Source organism: Stegostoma tigrinum, chromosome 5 (genome assembly GCF_030684315.1).
Source record: "Stegostoma tigrinum isolate sSteTig4 chromosome 5, sSteTig4.hap1, whole genome shotgun sequence".
Taxonomy (NCBI): domain Eukaryota; kingdom Metazoa; phylum Chordata; class Chondrichthyes; order Orectolobiformes; family Stegostomatidae; genus Stegostoma; species Stegostoma tigrinum.
In genome coordinates this window covers 53523459-53550025 of record NC_081358.1, presented here as the reverse complement: position 1 = coordinate 53550025, position 26567 = coordinate 53523459, and the positions used below count along the sequence as shown (strand labels likewise).

The 26567-nt window shown below is 39.0% G+C and overlaps 2 protein-coding genes across 4 annotated transcripts in view; one reads left to right on the top strand and one right to left on the bottom strand.

The window, feature by feature from the left end:
• LOC125451721 (protein disulfide-isomerase TMX3-like) overlaps positions 1–16461 on the top strand; it is a 133572-nt gene extending 117111 nt beyond the window's left edge. For both annotated transcript variants that reach the window (XM_059646002.1, XM_048529257.2), the window contains exons 13-16: positions 1939–1995; positions 4578–4707; positions 5285–5353; positions 13013–16461. In XM_059646002.1, coding sequence (XP_059501985.1) covers positions 1939–1995; positions 4578–4707; positions 5285–5353; positions 13013–13306 — 550 coding nt within the window. In that variant the 3' untranslated portion in view covers positions 13307–16461. The remainder of the gene's footprint in view (positions 1–1938; positions 1996–4577; positions 4708–5284; positions 5354–13012) is intronic.
• Positions 16462–19655: 3194 nt separating this feature from the next.
• On the bottom strand, positions 19656–25566 carry LOC125451809 (cytochrome c oxidase subunit 6C). Of its 2 annotated transcripts, none has more exons than XM_048529409.1 (4): positions 25433–25566; positions 23460–23580; positions 20871–21003; positions 19656–19771 (listed from the first exon to the last, which is right to left on the bottom strand). In XM_048529409.1, exons 2-3 carry the CDS (start codon positions 23571–23573, stop codon positions 20881–20883), a joined length of 237 nt encoding a protein of 78 aa, XP_048385366.1. In that variant the 5' UTR covers positions 23574–23580; positions 25433–25566; the 3' UTR covers positions 19656–19771; positions 20871–20880. The 2 variants fall into 2 exon arrangements, with proteins under 2 accessions (XP_048385366.1, XP_048385367.1); XM_048529410.2 differs by having other exon boundaries at positions 25418–25529.
• Positions 25567–26567: the final 1001 nt, after the last annotated feature.

Sequence of the window (26567 nt, the reverse complement as noted above, 5' to 3'; positions counted from 1 at the left end):
AGGGGACATTTTTAAGGTGAAAGGAGAACATTTTTAAAAAGATATCGGAAGCAGTTGTTTTGCAGAGAGTGGATAGTGTGTGGAATGAACTTCCAGAGGAAATGGTGGATGCAGGTACAGTTGCAATGTTTAAAAGACATTTAGATAACGACGTGAATAAGCAATGTTTGGAGGGTTATGGGTCAAGTGCAGGCAAGTGGGACTAATTAATTTAGTTTGGGATTATGGCCAGCATGGACTGGCTGGACCAAAGGGTCTGTTTCCATGCTGTATGACTTTGCGGTTAAAGACTTTTTTTAGGGAAGATATGCATTTGGGATCTCCAGAGGTCAGTAGCAGGACTGCTATTTCTGGTAATGAAAATTCATTGCCTAGATTTGGTTATGCAAGACACAAAACTTGGCATTCTGAACTGTGGGAGGATAGTGATAGAATTCAAGAATACATTGACTGGTAGATTTTAATGCAGAAAAGTGGTACATTTTGGCAGGAATGATGAGAGGCAGGGAAGGATGAGAAGCAGTTTAAAAAGCCATATAGGATCATGGCCATGATTTTCTGGAGAAGTGTGAGAAGGGCAATTAGGGCAAGTTAACGCTGGAGAGAAACATGTTTTTTGTCTCTGCCTCAGCAATTAAATGCTAGATGAGACAGTCCAGGTGACATTCTTAATTTGCCAGCAGTTAAGGCCCTTTTGCCTGGTCAATTATTCGCCAAAAAGGGCTAAAGTCACCATCTTCCCAGTCACCTGATTCTACAGTGGTTGAGAAAGGTGGCTCATTTCCCAAATGGGAAACTATGATCCATGAGAAAACTTGATCAAACTGTTTAAAATCATGAGACATCTGGACGTAGTGATGAGCATAACTTCCTATTGATGGAAAAGGAAAGAACCAGAAGAGACCAGTTTGGGGTAATTGGCAAAAGAACCAATAACAAATTAAAACTTTTAAGTACGACTGAATGTGTGATGGAAGTAGATACCTTCAAGGCTGCTAGATGGGGATTCAGTGGATAAGCATCTGAATAGAGGAAAAAGGCCATAACAGGCGTGCGGGACTATTTTAGTTTGGGATTATGTTGGGCATGGACTGGTTGGACCAAAGGGTCTGTTTCTGTGCTGTTTGATGCTGTTTGATTCTATGATGATCCAAAAGATGGAGGGCATAGTTTCAAATCATTGCTTGTGAGGTTTCATGGAGTTTTAGGACTGAAAATGTATTCACTTTCTTATTAAAATAAACAAAATAAACATCTAGGAGAAAATGTGTGAAGGATATGCTGATAAGGCAGTGGATTGAGTCAAATAGATTTTCCTTTGAAAAGGAATCGATGCAAATGCAAAAGTTGAATGTTTAAATTTCTATCATTCTGTCATTCCCCTCTTGGCACAATGGTAGTGTCCCCCTATCTCTGGGCTAGAAAAGCCAAATTCCAGTCCCACCTGCTGCAGAGGTATCTAATAACATCTCTGAACAGGATGATTTAGAAAATACCTTCTGTCGTTCCTTGAAAGAGAGCCTTGTATTTATAAAGCGCACTTCCAAGTGTCATGGCATCGCAACATGCTCCGAAGCCAACAACAATCAATTGTAATTCACAGAAATTCACATGTCACATTACATAGGTGAGACTGCACAGATAACAGTGTGATAAAGGAAAGATGATTTGTGTTCAAGTGATATTGATTGAGGGCACGTTGCTGCTCATGTTTGAAAAGTGCCATGGAATTTTCAACATCAACATGAGCGCTTGGCTTAAAATCTCACCTCTTATGCAACAACAGCTGTACAGCACTGACTGAACTCTGCACTGAAGGCAAAAAATTGTGTTCATCAACACAGCTGTGATTTATGTAAATGAGTACCGTTTCATGGGGTGTGTTAAGGATTCTTAAAATACACTTACTTGAAACATATTGTGTCAATTTGTTGACAGGAATTTCCAGTTTGGACATATAGATGGAGCTGACTACATCAACAGTGTCATAATGGAGTAAGTATTTACTCATTTTTAACTAATTAATTAATTGATGTGAAATTTTAAGATGTGCTAGGACCTTTCTTAATGCACTGTTATCTTTTTTGAATAATTCCAATGTCTTCAACAGTAAATGTTTCTTTATGTTAAAAGCATTGGTGATTATGTTGTCTGAAACTTTGTAGATGTAGCTTTCTTTGACTCGAGGTGAGGGCAGCACTAAATAAATAGTAATTTTCATTTTCTGTATTACATGACTTGTTTTACCTTTTCACTCATAACCTGTGGATTCTAGGGATAAGTTTATAAAGAATACACTGCAGCTGGCCCATTTTTCATTCCATGGTTTTGTTTGCATTTGGAACGTACTATTGCTTTCTCTTTCCAAATATCAAGAAAAGGAAAATCTCAGAGAGCAAGAGAAAGAATTCTGGGAATGTACAGACAGAAATGGAGAGTTAAGTAGAAAGAGAGTCCGAAAACAAAATGGGAGGTTATAGGAACAGTGAGTGACAGCAAAAGAGGAACAATGATACCAAATATTTCTCAATAGTGAATTTAAGTTTTACAGAATTTTTTTTGGGAGTGGGGTGGAGTCTGACATTGAAGTACTGGGAAGATGTAATTGTATCTTTACCAAGTGTACCACATATTTTAATCTCTTCAGGATTTTGTCTTCATTTCTGTGTAGGGAATTGCACATGGATTAGCAGAGAAGACAGTAACCCAAAGGAAAAACTTAAAATATATGTGCCTCATCAATTTTGATGACATTGGGATAAGGAAATTTTCAAATGCCTTCTAATAAATAGGATCCTGCTGCAAATTTCAAAATTGTGCCTTGGGCGAAAATGGCCCCAATGCCAGTAAAGTTTATGTTTTACGTTTTATGAGTCTTCTTGTGAAGACACCTTTCTCTAGTTTGATGACCCTTGGCAGCCTTCTGGTGTCTAATTGAAGTGATTTAGATGGTGTATGCCAACAAGTTACTTTATTGTAAGAGGCATCATAGTTGAGACCCTTGGACAGCATTCAGAGGCAAGTACATGAATGAATTTTCTTCCCATTGACACTTCTGCAGCACCAAAGCCTTCCAACCAGTGATGGCTACCCCACTTCCCTTCAGATTCTTCAGATTTCCGGGATATAGTCCAACTGGTCTGAGCGATTTATCCACCTTCAGACTTCACAGTTTCCCCCATTACCTTTTCCTTAGTGATGGCCACTACACTTACATCGGGCCTCCGACTCTCTTGAAGTTCTGGTATGTTGCTGGTGTCTTCTGCTATGATAACTGATGCAAAGTACCTATTCAGTTTTTCTGCCATTTCGTTGTTCCCCATTACTACTCCAGCCTTTGGAAAATTTACTAAATCGTTGGGACATCCACACTAAAACTTAGTTACTTGTGCATATTTCAAAACTGCAGTGATCTTTGTTTTAACCTGCACTTTATGAACTGGCAAAAATCACACACCTGAAATACTGGAAATTTACTGTATTACTGTAGTGCCTAAGTGGTTAGTTGAGGGTGTGAGTGATAAGGCTAACTGCCAGTACGTTTTAGTTAAAGCAAAGTTGCATTATTATTTTAGTGATTCATGTTGTAAATAAAGTGTAACAGCGGTATATACACCCCCTGCATTACATTTCTATTACTTAGTGTGTGTTTTTATTATTGATTATGTGGACCACTTGAACAACCGGTACACTCCTGACCCCATAGGTGCTGGTTAATAAAACATTTGCTGTACTACATTTTGAATAGGATCAAGAATCAAACTGATTACTGTAGAACGTGAATTTAAAACAAAAGTGACTTTTTAAATTCACTCATGGGAAAAGTGTGTCATGGGATAAGTGTGCCATGGGCTAGGTCAGCATTTATTCCTATCTGCAATTGTCCTTGAGAAGCTGATGGTGAACTACTTTTTTGAACCACTACATTCAATGCTAGGTAGGTATACGTACAGTGTTGTTGGGAAGGAAGTTCCAGGATTTTAACTCTGTGTAAGTGACGGAACAGTGATATCGTTCCCAGTCAGAACATATGTGGCTTGGAGGGAGACTGGTAGTTGGTGCTGCTTCCATATTAGGTGGCAGAGTTTGTAGTTTTCGAAGTTGTATTGAAGGAGGTTTAGTGGCTACAGTGCAGCTAACATGGTTGCAAGATCAAACTTGCCTTCCTAACTGCTTGTTTGATAACCACCTGCAGTGCACTTACTGATCCTTTGGGAGAGCCCAGTTTTTATTTTGGCAAGGACATGTAAGAGGCTGGGAATCTTGCAGTGACCATATCTTTAACTCCTCAAAATCTGTCCAGCGCCTACAAGATGCAAATCAGGAGCATGCCCCCTTGACTAACTTTAATTTTCACTAGCTTCACCACTGACAGGCAGCAGGTGTGTATACCGTCTACAAGATGTACTATAGCTGCTTCAGGTGTATTTCTAGATGCCACCACTAGATGGGGCTATACGTTCATTCATGCATATTTATTAACTTCAGTTTAACAAAGTTGATCAAAATCTTCAATAGAAGTGTAAGCTGAAATGTTAAATTATTTTGTATAAATTCTCTTCTGCATTTTCTTTCAGTGAGGTCATTGTTCCTTCCATTGTTGTACTGAATACTTCAAACCAACAGTACTTTATACCAGAAACAGCAATTGAGAGCATCGAGGACTTGATTAAGTTTATTAATGCCATCGTGGAGGGATCAGCACAAGTAAGTTTTAAGGATGTATTAACGCATGTATCTTTAAATAGTATGTTTAACCACTAAAAATTTCTCCCAGTCTCTCTTCCCCATATTCACCATTTCACCACAGCCACATTCATAAGCTGCATTATGCACAAGGTTAAAATTTGGGACATAGGTGGTGTGGGCTTGCTTTCTAGGAGTATCCTGTACTGAACAGAAGAAAACATTTCATGAAAGAGTTTGAATTTGAGTTTTTTTCTGTGAAGGATATCAAAAATGTTTCAGTTTCAGAAGAAGTTGGCTTTGGTGGTCTGGGTATGATGCTGAGCTTAGTAAGTACTGTGTTGAAATTGCTCATAAATTCAAAGAGAATGGTGTATTTGTCCTAGTGGACATTTTCAGATTACCAGTTACTGCCACTTTGACTGAATTATGCTGTGAAGTTTGGAAGTTTGTTACAAGCTTTCTCTGTATCATTCAAGCCTAGTTCATGATCTTAAAATTAAACCATTTTTGATTTTATTTCTGGATTCCATTTGTCTTGCTTTTGTGTTTTAATGTTTGACAGTTATTACAGATATTCTTGCACTTTGATTTTCAGGCCCAAGGTGGAGACAGTTTCTATTATCGTGTTCGAAGACTGTTATATGATGGAAAATCAACCATATTAGTGAGTATTTGCAAATTTCATTGCCCTTGCACTTCTTTTTCCAGAAGTTCTACTTATGGAATAAAATTACTTTGGTTAAAAAATACAGTGCTTGGTTTTGGGACCTTTTTGTTTGTTGCATTTTTAGAATTTCTGCATGAAAAATAAATTATTTGTGATATTTTAATTGTTTTTGTGACCCTTACCAAACAAAAAGTTTGAAGTTAACAATTTTCCACATTTGGTTTGTTTTTAAAAAACACACAGCTTTGTAAAAATGGTACACGGCACATTATCAGTTTAGTAAGAGTCATAGAGTTGTACAGCACATAAATAGACCCTCATTCCAACTCCTCTGCGCTGACCAGATATCCTAAACTGATTTAGTGGTGAAAAGTGACTGGTACCTGGTAACTAACAGGAGGTTTCCTTATTCATGTTTGACCTGATGCACTGAGGCATTTGAGAGTTGGGGAAACATGCCAGTGAAGCAGAGTTTTCTTTTTGGCCATACAGGCAGTGTCTACTCCATTAAATTTGTCCACGAGCATTTGTTTCACTGTACTCCCACTAATTATGGATGATGCCATTGAGGCATTGTTAATGGAACAAAGAACAGGACAGTACAGGAATAGACCCTTCAGCCCACCAAGACTGCACCGAAATTTACTAGTTTCATACCCGGAATGAGTGTGATGTTAAAGGGATTAGATTGGATTTTTTTCTACTGGGAGGGCTAATACAAGACACTAATGAGGCTGCATTTGGAGTACTGCATGCAGTTCTGGACACCCTGCTATAGAAACGTATAATGAAACTGGAAAGAATGCAGAAAAGATTTAGTAGAATACTACCCGAACTGGAAGGTTTGAGTTATAAGGAGAGGTTACATAGGCTGGGACTTTTCTCCCCTCAAGCATAGGTGACTAGAGGTGATCTTAAAGGTCTATAAAATCATGATAGGCTTGGATAAAGTACAAAGCAAATAGCTCTTCCCTTATTAAGGGAGTCTAACACTAGAGATACAAAAAGAGATACAAAAGGGTGCAGAGAAGCAAACGTTTTCACACAGAGGGTAATGCGTGAATAAGGCGAGCTGCCAGTGGTGGAAGCGAGTACAATATTGTCATTTAAGAAGTTTTAAGACAGGTATCTGGATAGGATGGGTATGGAGGAATATGGACCAAATGCAGGCAAATGGGACTCATTTAATTGTGAAAATTGCGCAGTATGGGCAAATTCGGCCGAAGGGTATGTCTCCACACTTTAGCGCTGTATGACTAGAAGTGGAGGGAGGGTTGACTTAAATGAAGTGTACAGGATCCTGAATGGACAAGGTGAACATGGAAAGGGTGTTTCCTCCTGTTGGTCTGTCCAGAACGAAAACCACTGTTTTAAATTTAGGCCTTCACTTTTAGTACAGAGAAGGGAATTTTCTTTTGAGGGCCATACATTTTTGGAACTTACTGCCACAAAGTGCTGGAGCTGGGGTCACCTAAATAGTAGATAAATTCCCGTTAGAAAGGACAGTCAAAAGGTTAGTCAGTGGTAGAAGGGAATATGAAATTCAAAACGCAAGCAATTTAAGCCATGCTTTTATTGAATAGCTGAGTTAGCCTTGAGAGACCAAATGTTCAATTTCTGCTCTTATTTCTTTGTTTGCAAAGGATCTCTGATGATGTTAGTTGTAGGCTGAGTAAATTATTAGCTGCAAAAGTTAAATCCTCCTAATGACTCTTACAGTGGGAAATCCTTCTAATGACTCTTGGGAAGTGGGAGTTATGAAGGGTGACTATAAAAGTGACAAATTTTTGGGTATCTCTATTCAAAATAGTTGTCAATTGGGATGGCATTAAAAGATTACTATTATTTAAACTAGTCAACTAAACTTTTGCTGTGAGTACAAGAACTGATTCATCTTTACTTCATATTGAGAAGAAAATTCATCACTTTTCATCTATGCATATTTCCCAGGCATCACTTACAACAGGATACCTTGCATGTAAATTTGCAGCTTACCCACACACAAGCAAATACAGTTGCTTCAATTAGTGTTCTAAACTGACAATATCACATTTTTGAGAGGCAGTTGCCCTTGTTACAGCTAGCCTAATTTGGATGGTTAAGCAATTTAGGATTAGTTTTGAATTTTATTTCCTTCCTCCTCCATTGTGCAAAATTGTTTCAAAAGACAGTGTTTCATTCAGGCCACATAGTTTAATTTGTGAAGATATCATAACTGAAAATTAAACCTGTATAGGAAATTGGTGAAAGGGAAGCAATATTTAATCTTTAAATTGACTGTTGGAAAATAGTAGTCCATTATACATAGATCGTAGGAACTGCCGATGCTGGAGAATCTGAGATGACATGGTGTGAGGCTGGATGAACACAGCAGGCCAAGCAGCATCCCAACCTGAAATGTCAAGCTTTCCTGCTTCTCTGATGCTGCTTGGTCTGCTGCGTTCATCCAGCCTCACACCATGTTAGTCCATTATACAGTACAGGATTATTAAAATTTGCACCAAGCTACGTTTAATTGGCATTGGTAAATGCTAGTCATTTCTCTATAGTAGCCTTCATTGCTATATGTACTAAATTAGTAATTGTTCAAAAAGAATTTTCTCTGCTGAGCAGTCTTTTTAAAATTAATCAGAAGTACATAGCATTACTCATAAATACACATCGAACTATAGCTGTTGCATGACAAAGCCTAGTCCTTAAGGAAGGAAAATCCTATGTCAACAACTGCAAGGGCAGCAAAAGTTCCAACAGACGAGCCAGTCCTGGAAACAAGGTACGAGTAGAAATCCTTTTGCCACCAGCAAAGGACATCACCATGAGACACTCATTATAGACTTTGTCCGTCCAGATTTAGCCTATTCAATAATTAAAATGTGCCTGATGAGCTCAGGTGGCCTCACCTAAAGTCTAAGCCTGCAAGTGTTTTCCTTCTCTTTCTTAAACAGTATTTATCTTCAGCCTCCTAGCACATTTTGATTTGCTTGTGTATTGGGGAGACAAATAATTAAAGGAAGCAAAGTCATGATTCAAGCCCTTGCACAATAATGTAAGGATTTTGGCCTGTAAGAACATTGTATTCTTAACAGAATCACACTTTATTGATTGGCAAAACATTTTCTTCAGTTTAAAATAAACTCCAACTTCTATGAACTTTGGAGTGTAAAATTCAAAAGGAATCATATTTTAAAATACGGTAACCTTCCCCTACTAAAATCCGAGCCTTGGAGCGCAACTGATTTACTGTCCGTCCTCAGACCGCCCTGAACCACAGCTTGCATTAGTGGGCCTTGTTCTCCTCTGCCAAAATCACCAGTTTTTTCCCCATTCTGAATAGCCTGCTTAAAGACCAACCCTCCCCTGTATTTCCCAACAACATTCGTAAAGAACTTCTGGATGGCATAGTCTGCAACATTGAGGCCCCTTGGTCAATTCTTGCCATCAATCCAAACGTCCTCCAGACCTCTTTCCCTAACCCTCAAAATTACAATTTTCTAAAGTTCCTCTTTTGTACCTACAATGAGTTCATCTTGTCTATGACATCTATGACCTTGTGTATATTTGTCCAATCCCACGAAACCTCTGAACAGCCATTACTTTTGTAGAACCAGTGCTAACTGATATTGAAAACCTTTCTTTCTTTACAGGCTTTGGTCTTCCCTTTTCAAAACCTCATCATATCTACTCCGTCAAAACATTGACACAATCCCTTTGATCTGGTGAACTATCAACCCATTTTCTTTACTTCTCCAAATGCATCAGTATTTATGTCACCTCTCAAATGCCCGCTCATCATCTCTCCAACCCTGCATGTGAATCCCTCCAAAGCAAAATCACAAGTAACATTCTGTGTGAAAATGATACATATCCCTTCTCATTCTTCTCAATCAATCTTTCCCCTAAGCGTGGCCTCGGAATGGGGACAAGGCATTTAGGACTGAAGGCGTTGAATCTTTGTAATTCTGTACCCAGGCAACTGTGGTATCTCAGGCACATAGTATATTTAAGACAGAGATTGATAGATTTCTAGACATTAAAGATGTCAAGGGATATGGAGACCTTGCAGAAAAATGGTGCTGATGTAGAAGACCAGCCGTGACCTAGTCAAATGTTGGAGCAGGCTTAAGGGACTGAATGACATACTCCCTGCTTCAGGTTTGCAAAATTACCATTGCTTTGGTCCACTATTACTAACCCAATTGGAGTCATAGCATCTCTAGAAATTCTTTCTGTTCCTGCTCTCCGCTCCCACAGTTTTGCTTCCAAAGTTCTGTACTAGATCATTCCTTAATTCAACCTCTTCCACCTCTGCAGCATGATGGCTGCATTCACAAACAGGAGCTCAGTTTTCTATATTTGTCTTGACAACACATAGAATCCACCTTTCCTTATTTTGTCCAACACTGTCTCTGCACCTGTCAGTCTGTTTGACAGAAGCACGATAACAGATGAGCTATGATTTCCTCACAATTAAACATAGGCATAGTCTCGTATGGTCATCACAAATTCCATCACTTCCAAGGTGAAAGCAGTCATGGGTTTAGAATGTGCTGTCTATGGATCTTGGGTGAATTTCTGCAGTACATCTTGCGGACAGTACACACTGCTGCTATTAAGCATTGGTGGTGGAGTGAGTGAATGTTGTGCCAATCAAATGGGGTGCTTTGAATGGTTCTCCAGAGTTGGTGGAGCTGTACTCATCTAGGGAAGTAAGGAGAATTCTGTCCCACTCCTGGCTTGTGCATTTTAGATAATGGACAGGCTTTGAAGAGTCAGGTGAATTACTCGCTGTAGTATTCCTGGCCTCTGACCTGCAGTTGTAGCAGTATATTCATTTGGCAAGTTTGGTCAATGGTAAACCCCAGGATGTTGACAGTGAGGGATTCAGTGATGGTAACGCCATTTGGTTGTCAAGGGGCTATGGTTAGATTGTCTTCTTTTGGAGATGGCTATTGCCTGGCATTTGTATGGCATGAATGTTACTTGCCACTTTTCAGTCCAAGCCTAGATATTGTTCAGAGTTTGTTTCATTTAAACATGGACTGCTTCAGGTATCTTACCACTGCAGTTCTCATGTTTACAGTGTTCCCTCAATAGAGGGAAATAAGGAAAGCACTGGTATAGCTGAAGTGAGGTAACAAAGGCATAGAGTTATGTTTCCAGCAGCAGATGGACTTGCGGAGGTGGAAATGTTGCAGAAATGGAAATAGGCAGTCTTTGTAACATATAGAACAGTACACAGGGCTAGTAACTCAGCTCCAGATAACTTTTAAGCAGAGATCCCAAATGGATTGATTTGGAAATATATTGCCGATCCTTCACTGTTGCTGAGTTAAAATACAGGATTTTTTCACTAACAGCATTGTGGTTCTATCTATAGTGCATGGGCTGCAGGGGTTCAAAAAGGTAACTCACCATCACCACCTTCTCAAAGGTAATTAGGAACTGGCAGTAAATGCTGGTCAGTGACACCCATATCTCACGTGTGAATTTCAAAAAAAACTATGGTTAGCAAAAATCTAGCCGTGACTTTGTCATGACATTTAGAGAATTTTTTTAATCTCTGTCAATGACAGTAAGTTTTATTGTTTGATTGTAATTACAATTTGCTTTTTCTATTTGAAGTATAATGGTTTAATTTGTTAAAATCTATTGCTACTTGAAGTCGAGAGAGAATTGTGCAGGAAGTTTCCAGTAGCTAAAAGTAACTAACAGAAATCTTCTGTTTGTTAATTCTGCATGATACCAAGATTTTATCCAGTGAGTGCTAGGGAGCAACCTCTCAAAATCATTTGAAACTGACTTGTGTCTAAGAATGATCTAAAACAAAGGTCCGAGTCAGAGGTAAGAAAGAGCGGATTCTAAGACAGCATAAATTTGCATCTATTGGATTGACCAAAAATGTCATGCGATTTTATCAAGGACAATAGACTGATAAATTTAAACTGCACTATTTCAATACAAGAGGCCTGGCAGTTAAGGCTGATGAACTTAGGGCATGGTTGAGAACATGGGATATCATAGCTATTACAGAAAACGTGGCTCAGGGAAGAGTACGACTGGCAGCTTAATTTTTCCAAGGTTTAGATGCTACGGGAAAGATAGAAAGGGAGGCAAAAAAGGAAGGAGGGTGGCATTTTGGTTAGGCATAATATTAAGGATGTGCTTAGGGAGGATATTCCTGGGGCTACATCCAGTTATGTTATTTGGGTGGAACTGGGAAAGAAGAAAGGGATTATCACCTTATTGGGATTGTAGTCAACATGGCTTTGTGCATGGGAAATTCGGTCTCACTAACTGGATTGTGTTTTTTTGAGGAAGTGACAAAGAAGTCTGAAGGCAGAGCGATGGATTTTGTTTATCTGGACTTCAGCAAAGTGTTTGACACAATTCCGTATGGTAGACTGGTTAGCCGAGTTAGCTGATGTGGAATCTGGGGAGAGCTACCCATTTGGATACAAAATTGGCTGGAAGGAGGGAAATGGTGTGGTGGTGGAGTGGGGTTGTTTTTCAGACTGGAAGCCTGTGACCAGCAGTGTGCCACAAAAATCATTGCTGGGTCCACTGCTTTTTGTCATTTATGTAAATGAAATGGATGTGAATATAAGAGGAATGGTTAGTAAGTTTGCAGATGACACCAAAATTGGTGGTGTAGTGTACAGTGAAGAAGGTTACTTCAGAGTACAATGAGACTTTGATCAAATGAGCCAATGGACCGAATCATTTTTGTAAGGCACCTGAGGGCAGCACTTGTACACTTAATGGTATAGTTTTGGGGAATGTTACTGAACAAAGAGATTTTAGGGTGCAGATTCATAGTTCCTTGAAGGCAGAGTCACAGGTAGACTGTGCACTGAAGATGATGTTTGGTATACTTGCCTTTATTGGTCAGTGCATTGAGTATAGGAGTTGTGATGTCATGTCGCTGTACAGGAGATTGGTTAGATCACTTTTTGGAAGATTATATTCAATTCTGGTTTCCCTCCTTTCAGAAGGATGTTTTTAAACTTGAGAAAAAAAACATTTACAAGGATGTTTCCATGGTTAGATAGTTTGAGCAAAAGGATAAGGCCGAGAAGGCTGTGGCTTTCTTTCCTGGAGCATCAGAGGCTGTAAGGTGACCTTATCAAAGTGTGTAAAATCATGAGGGGTGTGGATAGGGTAAATAGTCAAGGGTAGGGGAAGTCCAAAACTAGAGGAACATGGGTTTAAGGTGAGAGGAGAAAGATATAAAAGGAACCTGGGGGCAACTCTATCACGCAGAGGGTGGGCAGTTAATGGAATGAACTGCCAGAGGAAGTGGTGGAGGCTGGTACAGTGACAACATGTAGAAGTCATCTGGAGTGGTACACAATTGGGAAGGGTTGAGAGGGATCTAGGTCAAATGCTACCAAACAGGACTAGATTAATTTAGAATATCTGGTTGGCATGAACAAGTTGGACCAAAGGGTCTGTTTCAGTGTTGTACAACTCTGACTCCATGACAATTCTTGATGGTGTAAATTCACAATTATGACATAAAGGTTTTGCACCACCAAGAAAACAATTTGATCCAGTGATCATTTTAGAATGTGTTGGGTACTATCCATTAAAATGGTTTCTCTGTTGTCTTTTGTGTGCGAAGAGTAAAGAAATTGATCTTTTTGTGTTTTGTTTTAGTCTGTTTTCAAGACTTCTCCTCTCCTGGGTTGCTTTCTTTTTGGTCTCCCTTTGGGTGTTATCAGTATCATGTGTTATGGAATCTGGACAGCTGATGGGGAATATGAACCGGAAGAAGGAGAATTGCTTCAAAACGAAGCCATCGAGCAGGGAGATGCAGAAGCTAGTGAAGAAGAAAAGGAGGAAAACAATGACGAACATCACAAAGTTGATAATGGAGTTAAAGAAAGTTCTAAAGAACATAAGGACGAAGAACTGGAAGAGAAAAGCATGGTAGAAAAGAAAAGGGATTAATGTGTGCTTGAGTGCTGAGTTTCCTTTAGGATTTCTAAATGGTTGAGTATATGTTACATTTTAACATCAGTGAATACTGTTGGAAAGATGATGCAAGTTTTTTTTTTCTCTTCCACAGTTTGATTGGTGTTCCATACAGAAACATCTGGACTATGAGTTAGAATGATCACGCAAATTAAATTTTGTTCCTTAGATGCAGAGAGTCACAATGGAACTTCTTAACTGCCACAATAGCTAACAAATGATGATGGAATTTTGGTCTTCTGGGCATAATATTCCAAGGCATAGGATGAAGACCAGCAAAAATAATAATGGATTGTGTAGAGAGGTGAGATGATATCTTACACAAGGTCTTGTCCAGCAAAAAGTTCTGGCAGGTGTAAGAGTTCCATTGTAGATTTTTAAATAAATATGATGGTTCAGGAGGTTGTAGGAAAAAAAGAGTTCACATTATGAGCAGTTTTTTTTGTGCATTATTCCATCAATTCAAACACTCCCTTCTTTCTATCTGTCCATAAAATGAAAACTGCTAGTGAAAGGCATAATGCCTGGTCATTCTGGGCATTTGACTATTTTGTAAATAGGAAGTGCATCCCCGTGGTAGAAGGTGCAAACTACTTACTAACTTTTTGGGTATAACTGATACTTTTTTCCGTGATTGCTATTTGCTTTTAGTTATAACCAGAATGAGAGACTTGAAAGGATTTGAAAAATTCATGCCAGGTTTTTTGATTGTAAAATGAATGGTTCCCTCAAGCCCACCTTTTACATTATTTGTATTACTACCAAAAGAATTACTTCAGTGTCCATATTCTCAGTAGTGAACAAGGAATGAAAACCAAACTGATTATTTTGTAATTTTGTTTGACAATTATGAATTTAAAATGAAATTTTATTACGATAGTTTTCCAATAAAGATGTTGACATCTAAAGAATAATAACCCAAAGGCTACTGTTACAGTGGCTGAAGCTTAAATTTATTATAGAAAGTGAACTGTTACTAAAGAAGTCACTAATAATAGACCAGGGAAAATGCTGATATTTTCAGTTTAAACAGAAATAGCTCTTCCACTCTTCTTAAAATTGTCAGCAAGTTTTTTTTTATCTGATCATGTTACTTATGTTCACATTTGAAGCATATAGAATAATTCCCCATGAATGCTGCATCGTAATACTGGTAGTTTATCATAAGGCATACAGTTATTGTGAACAATTCGACAAGCTTCTCAAAGATAGGCACTTACCTTGTGTCGGCAGAGATGTCAGTACTTTCTCCTTAATGTCAGGTAAGGTACAGCATTATTTAGGGTCTAAGCTCTACCTGGTGGAAGCAGCATCTAAAGTCACTCCATTTGTATTTTTAAGAAGCCTCAAAGCGAAGTGTCATAGTGTAGACCAAATTGTATCTGAGGCTGGAGCTTCAGTGCAAAACAAAATAGATTTTACAGCAGCATCTGTGTGATTGAGATAGAACCAACAAAGCCAATGCAGCTACGGAATTAAAGCACTTCCTTAAGATAATGTTAAATATATTGCTTTTAGATCTAAATAACACTGTTAAAGCTCTTTGCACCCAGAGTTTAAATCAGCAATAGTTTATCTAACCAGTTATTACCACAAACCACTGACTTAAACAGTAGCATATCCAATTAATGCACAACTTGTGATCTTATCTGTTTACAGCCATATAGGGATACAGCAAAATTAAGCAGTGTGAACTTGTATAAATATGGACCTTGGGCTTCTTGGATAAATGTGCTACATGACATGAGATTGGGACCAGAAAATGGCACCCTTTGTTTCTTGCACTGTGTTTAGTTAGCTATCTCAAACTTCACTATGCAGAAGATATACCTCTGTCATGCTTCTGCATTGATGAGCTGGAGGTGGAATTCACCAATGATTCTCACTCATCATTGTTGCCCAGTGACTCTGTTGAGGTAAGAGTACAATTTGGCTAAATTGCAATACCCTATTATTTCAATTGCTGCCTGCTTCACACATAAGAAATTGAAATTTGGGTAAGATAATGGAGAATTCCTGGGAGACTGGAACAGTATCTTTAGCATAAAGGATGAGAAAGAGAAAATGGTATCTACAGGATAAATCATATCTCTCTCAAAATGTAACAACAACACTTTAGTACATATTCCCTTTAATGCAGAACCCACTTTAGTTTGCTAGCTGCTGAACTACACTTAAAGTAAATACATAGATTATAGAAATTTCAGTGTTCGAAACTTCCAGAAAAGAGGTTTGTTTATAATGATGAAATAAAGGCAAAATGTGATTAATATTAAGTACTTGTCCCATGCCATATAACATGTGGAAGACATATTGACCAATGTGAAAGCTTTGTTTTGTTTCAGTGTCTCAAAAAATATTAATCTTAACAATGGCACAAGTTTTAATTTATGAATTTTATATAACTTATAACTGTTGGTGTCAAATTTACTGAATGGAGCAGTGGAAAGATAAAACAACTCTGAATAATAATGTGCCTCAGTAGTATAAATTTCATCATAATATGGAATCATATTTTAATGTTGCTCATGTGTTTGCGTAAAGGGAAATACTGAATATAGGCCAAAAAAAGGATTACTGAATGACAATCATGCTTCTGCTGTCCATTTCCAGCCTTTTTTAATAAACGGACCTTCATATCTTTAATTTTATCTTGGCAAAATTGCCTATTATGCATTTCTACTGCAATATAGCTGGCCTATAAATTACCTTAAATTCAAAACAGGAGATACCAGTTATCTATGAATGGTTGTTCCAAATAAATCTAATTTAGAATTAGAGTAGAATTGTCTTATTCATTTTCAAAAGGTATTGCCTGTCTTCTTATATCAACTAATGATACGGTCACTGGCAGTGATCCTGGAAAGTAGAGAACCACACATCAATCAACTAACTTTGATTTAATCTGAGTTAGTTCTGATAGAAATCATAAATTTAGAATGAGTTTCTGAATAAAATACTGACAAGTAACTTTAATTCCACTTTTTATAGTACAGAGGTTACCATTGCAAGTTTGCTGTCAAAACCACTTACTGGTGTACTAACTCATTTTATTATGCTGGAGTATTCTTTTAGCTTTGTTTTATGGGCAATGACAGTTTGTTTTATACAAATAAAGTTGACGAAATGTTTTAGTCGCATTTTTCCTTGATTTTAAGTCATGATGTACTAACTTTTCCATCTGCCTATATTTAGCATGTACCTTACAAGGCATTCAGTTAAACATTTCATTATTTCTAAAATCATATTGGTATACAACAATTCACAACTTTGAACTGATTAATCGATGGCAAGAGGAGAGAAGAGGCTAAGTTAATTCCATGCAGTTTAAGATTTTGTTAACAGTTCTTGTGGAGACACTGTAAACAACAATACCCAACTTTACAGAATATCCCTCCCTCCCTTTAATATAAATACATGAAATATCATTTGCCTGTTAATTCAGTTATGTATTGTATTTCATTTTAATTATTGCATGTAACAGATCCATCTTGTCCAACTTCAAGGACCCACATCACTTACTGCACAAATATGGCACCATGTGCAATCTCTTAATTCTTCCAATTCTGCCTTGTGGCACATAAGATCTCTCACTTTATTCAATGCAACAGATTGTTGGTAGTAATTTCTGGAGTCACTTTGTAGATATTAGTGACCTCTGTGTGAATCCTGAAAGATACCTGCAGGGTTGCAACTCCAGCTTGATAAATATATTTAAAGGAAAATGCAGTAGGTTGTTGCAAACTATTATTAAAATAAATTAACTTAAGGAAATAATACCTATTGTCATTTGAACCACAAACTTTTATCTTTGGAATGTTAGTTTTACGCTTCTAATATTTCCTTTAATCAGTTTTATTTTAGGCTCTGCTAATTTGCTGTTAATACAAAACAAGTCAGCATAGCTTTGAGCTAACTATCACCAGTGTTCCATCTGGAACAGGATAGCATGTCAAGGAGGACACTACCTAGGCCAGTGGTACAATGGATAACTTGTCTGACTAGGACTTAGGAGATTGTAGTTTTTGACTCCTATCTGGTTTGGATACAGTTTTTAGGTGCAGTATGGTGGCTCTGTGGTTAACACTGCTGCATCACAATGCCAGCGACTCAGTTTTGATTCTAACCTCAGGCAACTGTCTGTGTGGGGCTTCTCAGGCTGCACTGGTTTCCTACCACAGTCCAAAATTGGACATGACCAATCCACCTAACTGGCACATAGTGTCAAGGAGTGTGCGGGCTAACCATGGGAAATGCAAGGTTACAGGGATAGGGTAGGCATGTGGGATGCTCTTTTGGAGGGTCATTGTGGATTTGATGGGCCAGTTGGGCTGCTTCTAAAGCATCTGTTGATTTAGGGGAATTAGCTCAAATGGTAGAGCACTGGCTTTGCATGTGAGAGGTAGTGGGATCAATGCCTACATTCTGCACTCCCCTTTCAAACTGGAAGTGTACAGTCTACTCAGCAGGTCTGTTGCAGATACAAATCACTTGTTACCTTAGTGTCCAAGATCCGATTCCAACCTTGGGCAACTGTCTCTGTGGTGTTTGCACATTCTCCCCATGTCTGTGGGGGTTTCCTCCAGATGCTCCAGTTTCCTCCCACAGTCCAAAGATGTGAAAATTAGGTGGAATAGCCATGTGAAACGCAGGGTTATAGAGATGGGGTGAGGGGTGTGGATCTTCAGAAGGACAGTGGTGACTGAGTGAAATGACCTGCTTTCACACTGTAGGAGTTTGATGGAAAATACCTAGTTTGTAAAAACAAAAGGCAGGTTTCCTGCTTGCCTACATATTTGATAAGTATGATTTACTGCATTCTGCATCAGATACAGGCCATAATTCCCTCTGATCACTTGTAAAGCTGAGGACAATTCCCACAGGGATAGCCATCCTTTGATCCTTCTTGGTGATCTAATAGCCACCCTACTTGTTCCAAGACCATGTTTATACTCTGTATTATCCTTATACCACCACTTTTTTGCCATTTGCTGTTGCATCACTTCCTCAATAGCTGACCTTTTCTATTCCACCAGTTCTGAAGCAAGATTTAGACCATAAGACATGGGAGTGGAAGTAAGGCCATTCAGCCCATCAAGTCCACTCCACCATTTAAATCATGGCTGATGGGCAGTTCAACTCCACTTCCCTGCACTCTCCCCGTAGCCCTTGATTCCTTGTGAGATCAAGAATTTGTCGATCTCTGCCTTGAAGGCATCTAATGTCCCGATTTAATTTTTTGCAGTCAACAAATCATTCACTTTTTACCTACATACCATCCCAAGCTATGGGTTGGGTAGAGAAAGTGCAACTCAGCAGTCTAAATATCATGCTGACTGCCTATGAGAATAAGTTGTTTCTCCCAACATAAATATCAAAACAAAATCCATACTTAAAGCTTCAACCTTGGTTTAATGCTGGGCTGACCTTTAAAATTCATTTCCATCACTCTCCTTGCCTCACATTTACACCTTTCAGAACCACCTATGTCCCATTGTTGATCTGTTAGTCTTTTTATGCACCCTTTCCCAAATTTCTTAAAATATTTTATCTTTAGTAAGCATTGCAAGAAGATTGAAGTTGAATTGTTCTGGTGTAATATGTGTGAAGGGCATTGAAGCAAGAGTTGTACTGAAGGAACTATTGTATTCAAGTTCCATTCATCTACATGAACAGAAAATCAATGCGTTGGCTATCAAATTAAGTACCGGAGAAATGTCTGATAAGATGTGTATTCTTGGATAATAATTTAAGGAAACTGGACTTAGTGGCAGATATGCACCAGATAAAGGCCTAAGTAGTGACAGTATTCCATAGTTACAGCACCTATCTTAATGGACTGAATATTTGCTTGGTTTTTGGTTAATTACTGCTTAGATACTAACTTTTTAATTGTCATTCCTATTGGGTTTCCTCACTGCATGGCTGTACCTCAACTAGTGCACACTTTTGCTTTACCTACACTCAGACATCAACCCATAATGAAAGACTCAAGCCGCAAATAACTTGACCTCACATACTTCCTATAAATCCCTCCTAACCTACCATTTTTTTGTCTTAAAAAATCAACTGGTATTGGCCTGACATCTAGATTGTTATTGATCATGCTATCTCACATTAACTGCAAGTTATAAACTGATCAGTTTCAAGGTTACAATTACAATTGGCTATAGTAAGACAGGGAGAGATTTTAAGATAGATTTGTGAAAAAAAAAAATCATTGGCACAGCTGATCTCTAATATTACCAAAACTGTGGCCTGTTCTGCTGCTAAGCAAGTGCTAAGTTTCAAAGTTCTGTAGATAACGGCAATGAAAATACAAGCGTTCGAGGGTAAAGAATTTAATATTTTATTTGTAAGTCAGGTATAGAACACAAAGTATATCTCTCCATTTCCCCAATGTAAGGCGGAGGAGCAATCTTGTCATTCATTCCAAAGTTCCTGTTTTAATAGGAAAGAAAATCATTAATACAAGTCAGACATATCAAGTCTTCTACTACAAAAGGCTGCATTCAAAATGGTTTTGATATTACCATTCATTGGTATTAGTATTTTTAAGATTTGTCATAAAGGAGATATTGAACCCAAACATTGCAAATTTTATATTTAACATTAGAAGCAGCTCAATGTTTTCTTCTTCAGGGGAGAAATTAGTTATTAATACTAGAGTAGGAACTTTGATCTTGGAAGGATGATGTGCAAAATACAATCCCTACTGTCAACAGTCTATGAAGCCAATGTATTTCTCCAATGTTTGGAATAGCAAGCCTGTAAAAACAAAATTTGCACTGTTGGCTGTGCCTTAAGCTATAAAGCACTCAACAAATGCTGTTTATGATGCTGGCCTGTCACAGAAGAATAATAATACTAATAAACTGGTTTACCATATTTGTACATAAACACCCTGCAGTCAATCTGCCCAATTGAAACAAGAGCAAGCATAGGAGAATTGTTTCCTCTCAATGAATAGCAATCTGTTCATTTTCTTTTGCATTGTAGCCAAGAATCCAAATCTACATTCCCATTCCTTCAAATTTGGTATACGCCAATTCACCAGAGTTCCTCTGCAGTGAAGGTCCTCATAAAACAATCTTCTCATTCCAGACATCAGTCTGGTAAGCTGTCTCAGAACTGCTTCCGATGGAATTACATCCACAAACAAGGTGACCAATGCTATGCAGAGGGATGTCCAGATGCAGTCTCACTACTGCCCTGTAGGACAAGCATAACTTCCCTACTTTTGTATTCATTCTCCGAATAATTTAGTATTTTGTGTGGCTCAGCAAGTAATCAGAAAGCTATGGAAGAAAACTTGTTTATGCACTGAGAAAAAAAAAAACAAGCAATCATGCATCACAACCACTAGCTACTTCCCGAAATATTAAGGCTTCTCACTATTCCCATGGCTCTCTAAAAATTTCAATATATTTTCCTTCCAATAAACAGATGCAACAGAACCAATTTTCATACAATGTTGTTAAACAGCTGTTGAGATGCAAAGGATTCCACACTTTCATTTAACTGCAATGTAAAGAATTACCTTTGAAAGACTACTTCCTTGGTTTCACACTTTCAAATATACCAGCATCCCTCATGGCCTCAAAAGCCTTCATGGAATCATACTTCTTATAGAAGTCAGCATATGCTTTCTTCCTGGGTTCACCTACTGCAAACTACAATGGATTAAGAAATAGGACAAGTTTACATTTTCAACATTTTTAGGAACTTAAGCATAAAACAACTGCAAAAAGAGCACGGTTTCACAATCAAAAGTTCCAGCTTATTGAAACAAAATTTACTATTTATTTGTATCAGGGTTCTGGGTCAATCAGATTGAAAGACAAAACACATCATAGACCCCAACAAACTTAAGAAATACCTACAACTTAAATTAATTCACAGGATTTAAAATTGAGATCAAATTTAAACAATACAAAAAGATTGCATGTGGGGATAAAATAAAAATCAGTCCCATTATGTAAATTATGCAAAGAATTACTTTGAAGAAAAAAACTTAAAGCCAAGCTGCAAAAAAACAATTCAAGTAGATGACTAAAAAAAATTCATGGAAATAAGTTTTATTTCAGGAAAATTTTAAAAAGAGAGGTAGACACATTAGAGTTTAAGACCTTGGCAGCCTCCAGCAGTGGTAGAGATCTGGGGTGTGCTCAATGTCAGATTTAAAGGACTGCAGATGTCACTGAACAATCAGTATCTTGCTCAACACTCAATTAGCTCCCAAACATCATTAACAAGGACAGTTTGGGTTTTTATAATAAAAAAAGTGCCACAGTCAAGACAAGCATGGTGCAAAGACCAAGTAACTGATCTGTTGAGAAAAATATCTTTGTTTATGGTACTTACTGCTTTTACTACAGAAACTTACATTCTCAATATGTATAATTGAGTCATACATCTGGAAAAAGACCCTTTGGTCTAACCAGTCCATGCAGACCTTAACCCCAAACTAGTCCCACCTGCCTTGGCCCATATCTCTCCAAATATTTCTTGTTCACACACTTATCCAAATGTCATTGTAACTTGTAACTGTACCCACATCCATCACTTCCTCAAATGTTCATTCCACACACCAATCACAAGAAATTGCCCCTCATGTCTTTTAAATCTTCCTCCCGTCAACTTTAAAATATGGCCTCTAGTTTTGAAATCTCCACCCAACTGAAAGACAGCCACCATTCATCTTATCTATATCCTTCATGACCTTATAAACCTCTCCAGTCAGCCCTTAACTTCCCGTGCTGCAGTGAGGAAAAAAAGTGTGCAGCAGCCTATCCATCCTCTCCTCAATCCTCCAGTCCCGGCAACATCCTGGTAAATCTCTTCCGAATCCTCTCCAGTCTAATAGTATCCCTTTCCTATAACAGGGAGACCAGAATTGGACACTGTACTCCAGAAGAGGCCTTACCAACGTTCTATACAAACTTAACATGTCCCTACTCCTGCACTGAAAGGTCTGAGCAATGAAAGAAAGCATGCTAAACACCTTAACCACCTAGTTACATGTATTCTTGAATGCATCTCAACATTCAAGACCAAGATGTAGCAACCAACTTCCCATGAGATTACAACACAACAAAAACAGTGCAGAGAGGCTCGTTAGCCTAATATGCCTCTGCCAGCTCTTTAATTCAACTATCAATTAATCTCACACCCTTATTGAATTCACTTTCACCAAGTTCACTGAAATTAATGTTATCTCAAGTCAGCTCTGATTATTTTGCCAATCACCTTAGATCAGGGTCATTTGGTTACCAAACGTACAACCATCAAGAACAGTTTCCCTTATTTACTCTGAACAGAACCAGTTTGAACACGTCTATCAAATCTTCTCAATATGCTGTGCTTTGAAAAACCCAACTTTGTCAGCTTCCCCCATTACTTTCATTCCTGACACCAATATGATGAATGTATTCTACACCGTCCAAGATCTCAACATTGCATGAATATACTGCCCATTAACTAATATTAGTTCAATTGGCCAATGAGAACTTATGAAGTTTCATCATTATTTCCTTACTTTGTATTCAAGCTTCAAAAAAAAAAAGCAGCATGATCTTTACTGTCTTCTCAGCTCAGCTTGTGCACATTGAGTTCAAGTCTCTGGTCTTGCATCCCCTTTTAAAATTGCATCTGCCACATGTCTGCCTGTATCCTGAAAATGTGTCACTACCCTCATGACTTAGCACTTTTCCAAATTTCATAACATCTATAAACTATTATGCACCATCCTTAATATGAACCCCTAGGAAACAACTTCTTACCAGTCCAGAAAAACCACATCACCATTCTGTAGCTAATTCTAATATTTATCCATACACCCATGGACAGTAATTTGAGCTTTTAAATTTTAGTAAGAAAGCTACTTTGTTGTACTTTGACAAACATCTTCTGGGGCCCATAAAATTAACTGCATCATCCCTATCCACCTGCTTTATTACATCAAAAATTTGATCTAGTCAGCCTTTAAGGTAATAGCACAGTAGAACTTTGTGAGAATTGTCTCTTTTTTAATATAAGGAGCAATCTCCATTGTAATGCAGTGACCAGAGTGGAGGAAATAGATGATAAAAGGATTTCTGCAAAAAATTATTCAGAGTAGTAAGATTACCTTGAAGGTGCCAGCTGCTGCAAAAGCTAAAGTAAAAGCCACAGCCAAGTGAAACCGTAAACGTTTGGCCAACAGGCCTCGCATTACAGGCTTGGCAACCACAGCAGATGACATGGTTTATCTGGTGGGGAAAAATAGGTGGTCATTATGAACACGTTTAATATAACCTTTTCACTTAACATTAGAAGGAAATAATGTATTGATGCATTTAATAAATGCATCAAATTAAACTATGTGCAGTTACTACCTGAAATCAGACCAAACACATTCTCTCATTACTGAAAAGACTTTACTCACCATATCACAAGGGATCCACTCCCCCTTGCAGAACCTCAGGGACCCTCATCAACATTCTGACAAAACTAAAGGATCAGAGAACTACTGACCCCCAAGCTCCATTTGATTCAGCGAGATACCATAGCTGAACATGTTCCTTTGGTGCATTTGCCACACTAACATGTTAACCAGCCAACTAAGCAACCCATAACACCATACATTTGTCTTCAAATGCTTTCAGCTCAATTCTCATTTCTTAGCTTCAAGTCCCTGTAATTTACCTTTTCCACTAGGACTCATTTTCAATTCAGTTCATGTGGAGCTCAGAGGTCTGGGTCAAAGAAAACAAGAAACAGCCCATCATATATCCCACCAATTAATTTTTAAAAATATCAGCATATTAAATGAATCAAAATGTTTAAGAGATCCAATTTCAACAGTTAGTTCCTTCCTCTGTCCATACTGTAGTCAGTATTCCTTGAAATGAAAGCATTCACCCACAAACCATTCCTTCAGCTGCCTGTTTCACCATTTTAACTTGTTCATTTTGTGTGACAAAGTTCCACTACCTACTCCTAGTTCCTATATCATCCACTATGACTTGCCTACTCATTCCATGTTGTTGGTCCAACAGACCACAGCAATTGAATCCTCCCCCTCCTTCTACCTAATATTCTTATAAGCCAATTCAGGACCAGTACTCTTAACTTAGAGTCAACAGCCCAGTGCTTGCACTACAGTCTCTATAATATTCCTGCATAGCAACACCTGTGCAAAAAAATCCATATCCTTTAGTTCACCACACAATTACCATTGTTTGCAACATCCCAGGTACTACGTAGACAGCTCTCAATCCAGAGCCCATTCTCAAGCAATGAACTCACTATGACCAACACTATATCCTCCAACTTGGAAGCAGTGAGGACTACAGATGCCAGAAACTACAGTCAATAAATGTGGAGCTGGAAAAGCACCGGTCAGACAGCATCTTGTAGGTCCTGCTGCGCTTTTCCAGCATTACATCCTCCAACATCATTCTAACTCTCCAACCCACACTTTGCACAAGTACCCTTCCCAATTGCACCTCAGCATCACTACCCAAAGAGCTATCTAACCCTCAACAAGGCCATCATCTGTACTAAACAAAGCCACTATCCGCACCCACTACCCTGATATTCCTTCCTTCCCAATCCTCACACCATGAGTTCCCTACCTCACGTTAACACACTTCCCAGGAGTGCTCTACCCAACGAACCACGCCCTGCGTTCCTACACCACATCCCCTCAGAGCTGTCAATGCCCACCCACCGCTCAGGAGCCCCCCTTCTCCTCAGGATTCCTAAACCGAACCCAAACCCCTTCCCTCGCATCTCACTTCCTACTCACAACCCTATACTAACACTCACCTTGTCCCACCACCCGGTACCAAAAGGATCATCTCTCTCCCCCCCCCACCGCCCCCAATATTTTCCTGTCCCAGGGCCCGGTGTGGTTTACGGGGAGCACGGGTCAGAGTTTCCCGTTTCCCGTTGCCTTCCTCTGACCCTGGGAAGCCGCTCCAAGGTGACCGGCCGCATAGGCCGCAGCGCGGGCCCAAGGCGGATCGTGGGCTACACAGACTCAGAGTCCTGTCAACGGCCCTCTCGCCAAGGAGGGGTTTCAGGCTCCATGCCTTAACAAACCTGAGCCACACTCACACTCTCTCTCGTCCCACTGCGGGCTATCCTGCCAGCGGATCCGGGCCACAAGTCAATACGCACGCGCCAAAACGGCACTTCCTCTCCGACTATTTCCGGTCACACGCCATCAAGCGGAGCGTTTCTCCGCCCACCAGCCGTCAACACCTGCCCCGCCCTTCTGCAACGTCATTGGCCCTGACCCATTAGGAATGTTGTTGCTGCCGCGGCTCAGCTTAGTTGTTGTTGATGTGCGCACGTAAAATCTTCCGCTTCATTTAAGTGTCGTGCTGTAAGTTCCTTGACAAAGCTGCCCTCTTAACACTTTTGTGTAATGGTGATAATGGGAACTGCAGATGCTGGAGAATACAAGATAATAAAATGTGAGGCTGCATGAACACAGCAGGCCCAGCAGCATCTCAGGAGCACAAAAGCTGACGTTTCGGGCATAGACCCTTCATCAGAGAGAGGCATTGTGTAATGGTTGCCGCATTTGTGTCTTGGCTGTCCCTCTGATGGAACACCCACATTCTTCCTTTTTAAAATAAACCAGTTTTCTTTTGAAGGCCTCAAATGAAGCAACCTCCACCACTTTGTGAGGAAATCCATCCCAGATTCTAACCATTTGCTGCTTGAAATAGTTCTTACTGCTTCTGTTGCCAGTTATCCTCAATCTTTTTCCTCTGGTCCTTCTACCAATGGCATTTTTGTCCAGTAAGCTTATGATTTGAACAATCTCTACTAATTATCCCAATCTTCTCAAGGAGCTATGCACATGCACCCATAAGTCTTTTTGTTCAACAGCGGAGGCTCCCCAGGGCTCTACCTTTAATTGTGCAAGACCTGTCCTGGTATAGCTTACTAAAATGCAACACCCCACATTTACCTAAATTAAATGCTATTTGCCACTCTTCAGCCGTCTGATCAAGGCCCGTTGTAGTCCGAGATAATCTTCAGTGTCCAATCCACCAGCTATTTTTGGTGTCATCTGCAACTTACTAACCATATCTCCTATGTTCATTTCCAATTTGACATTTATATAAATGGTAAAAAGCAGTAGACACAGCACCAATCCTTGTGGCATACCGGTAGTCACAGGCCTCCAGTCTGACAAACAACACTTTACCACTACCCTCTGTCTCCTACCTCCAGCCAA

Bases quoted from the DNA above. Each gene is read 5' to 3' on its own strand.
- LOC125451809 (XM_048529409.1), bottom strand. From the start codon at position 23,573: ATGTCATCTGCTGTGGTTGCCAAGCCTGTAATGCGAGGCCTGTTGGCC. The intron at 21,004-23,459 runs GTAATCTTACTA...AATCCATTGTAG, and splicing joins CAGCAGCTGGCACCTTCAAG to TTTGCAGTAGGTGAACCCAG.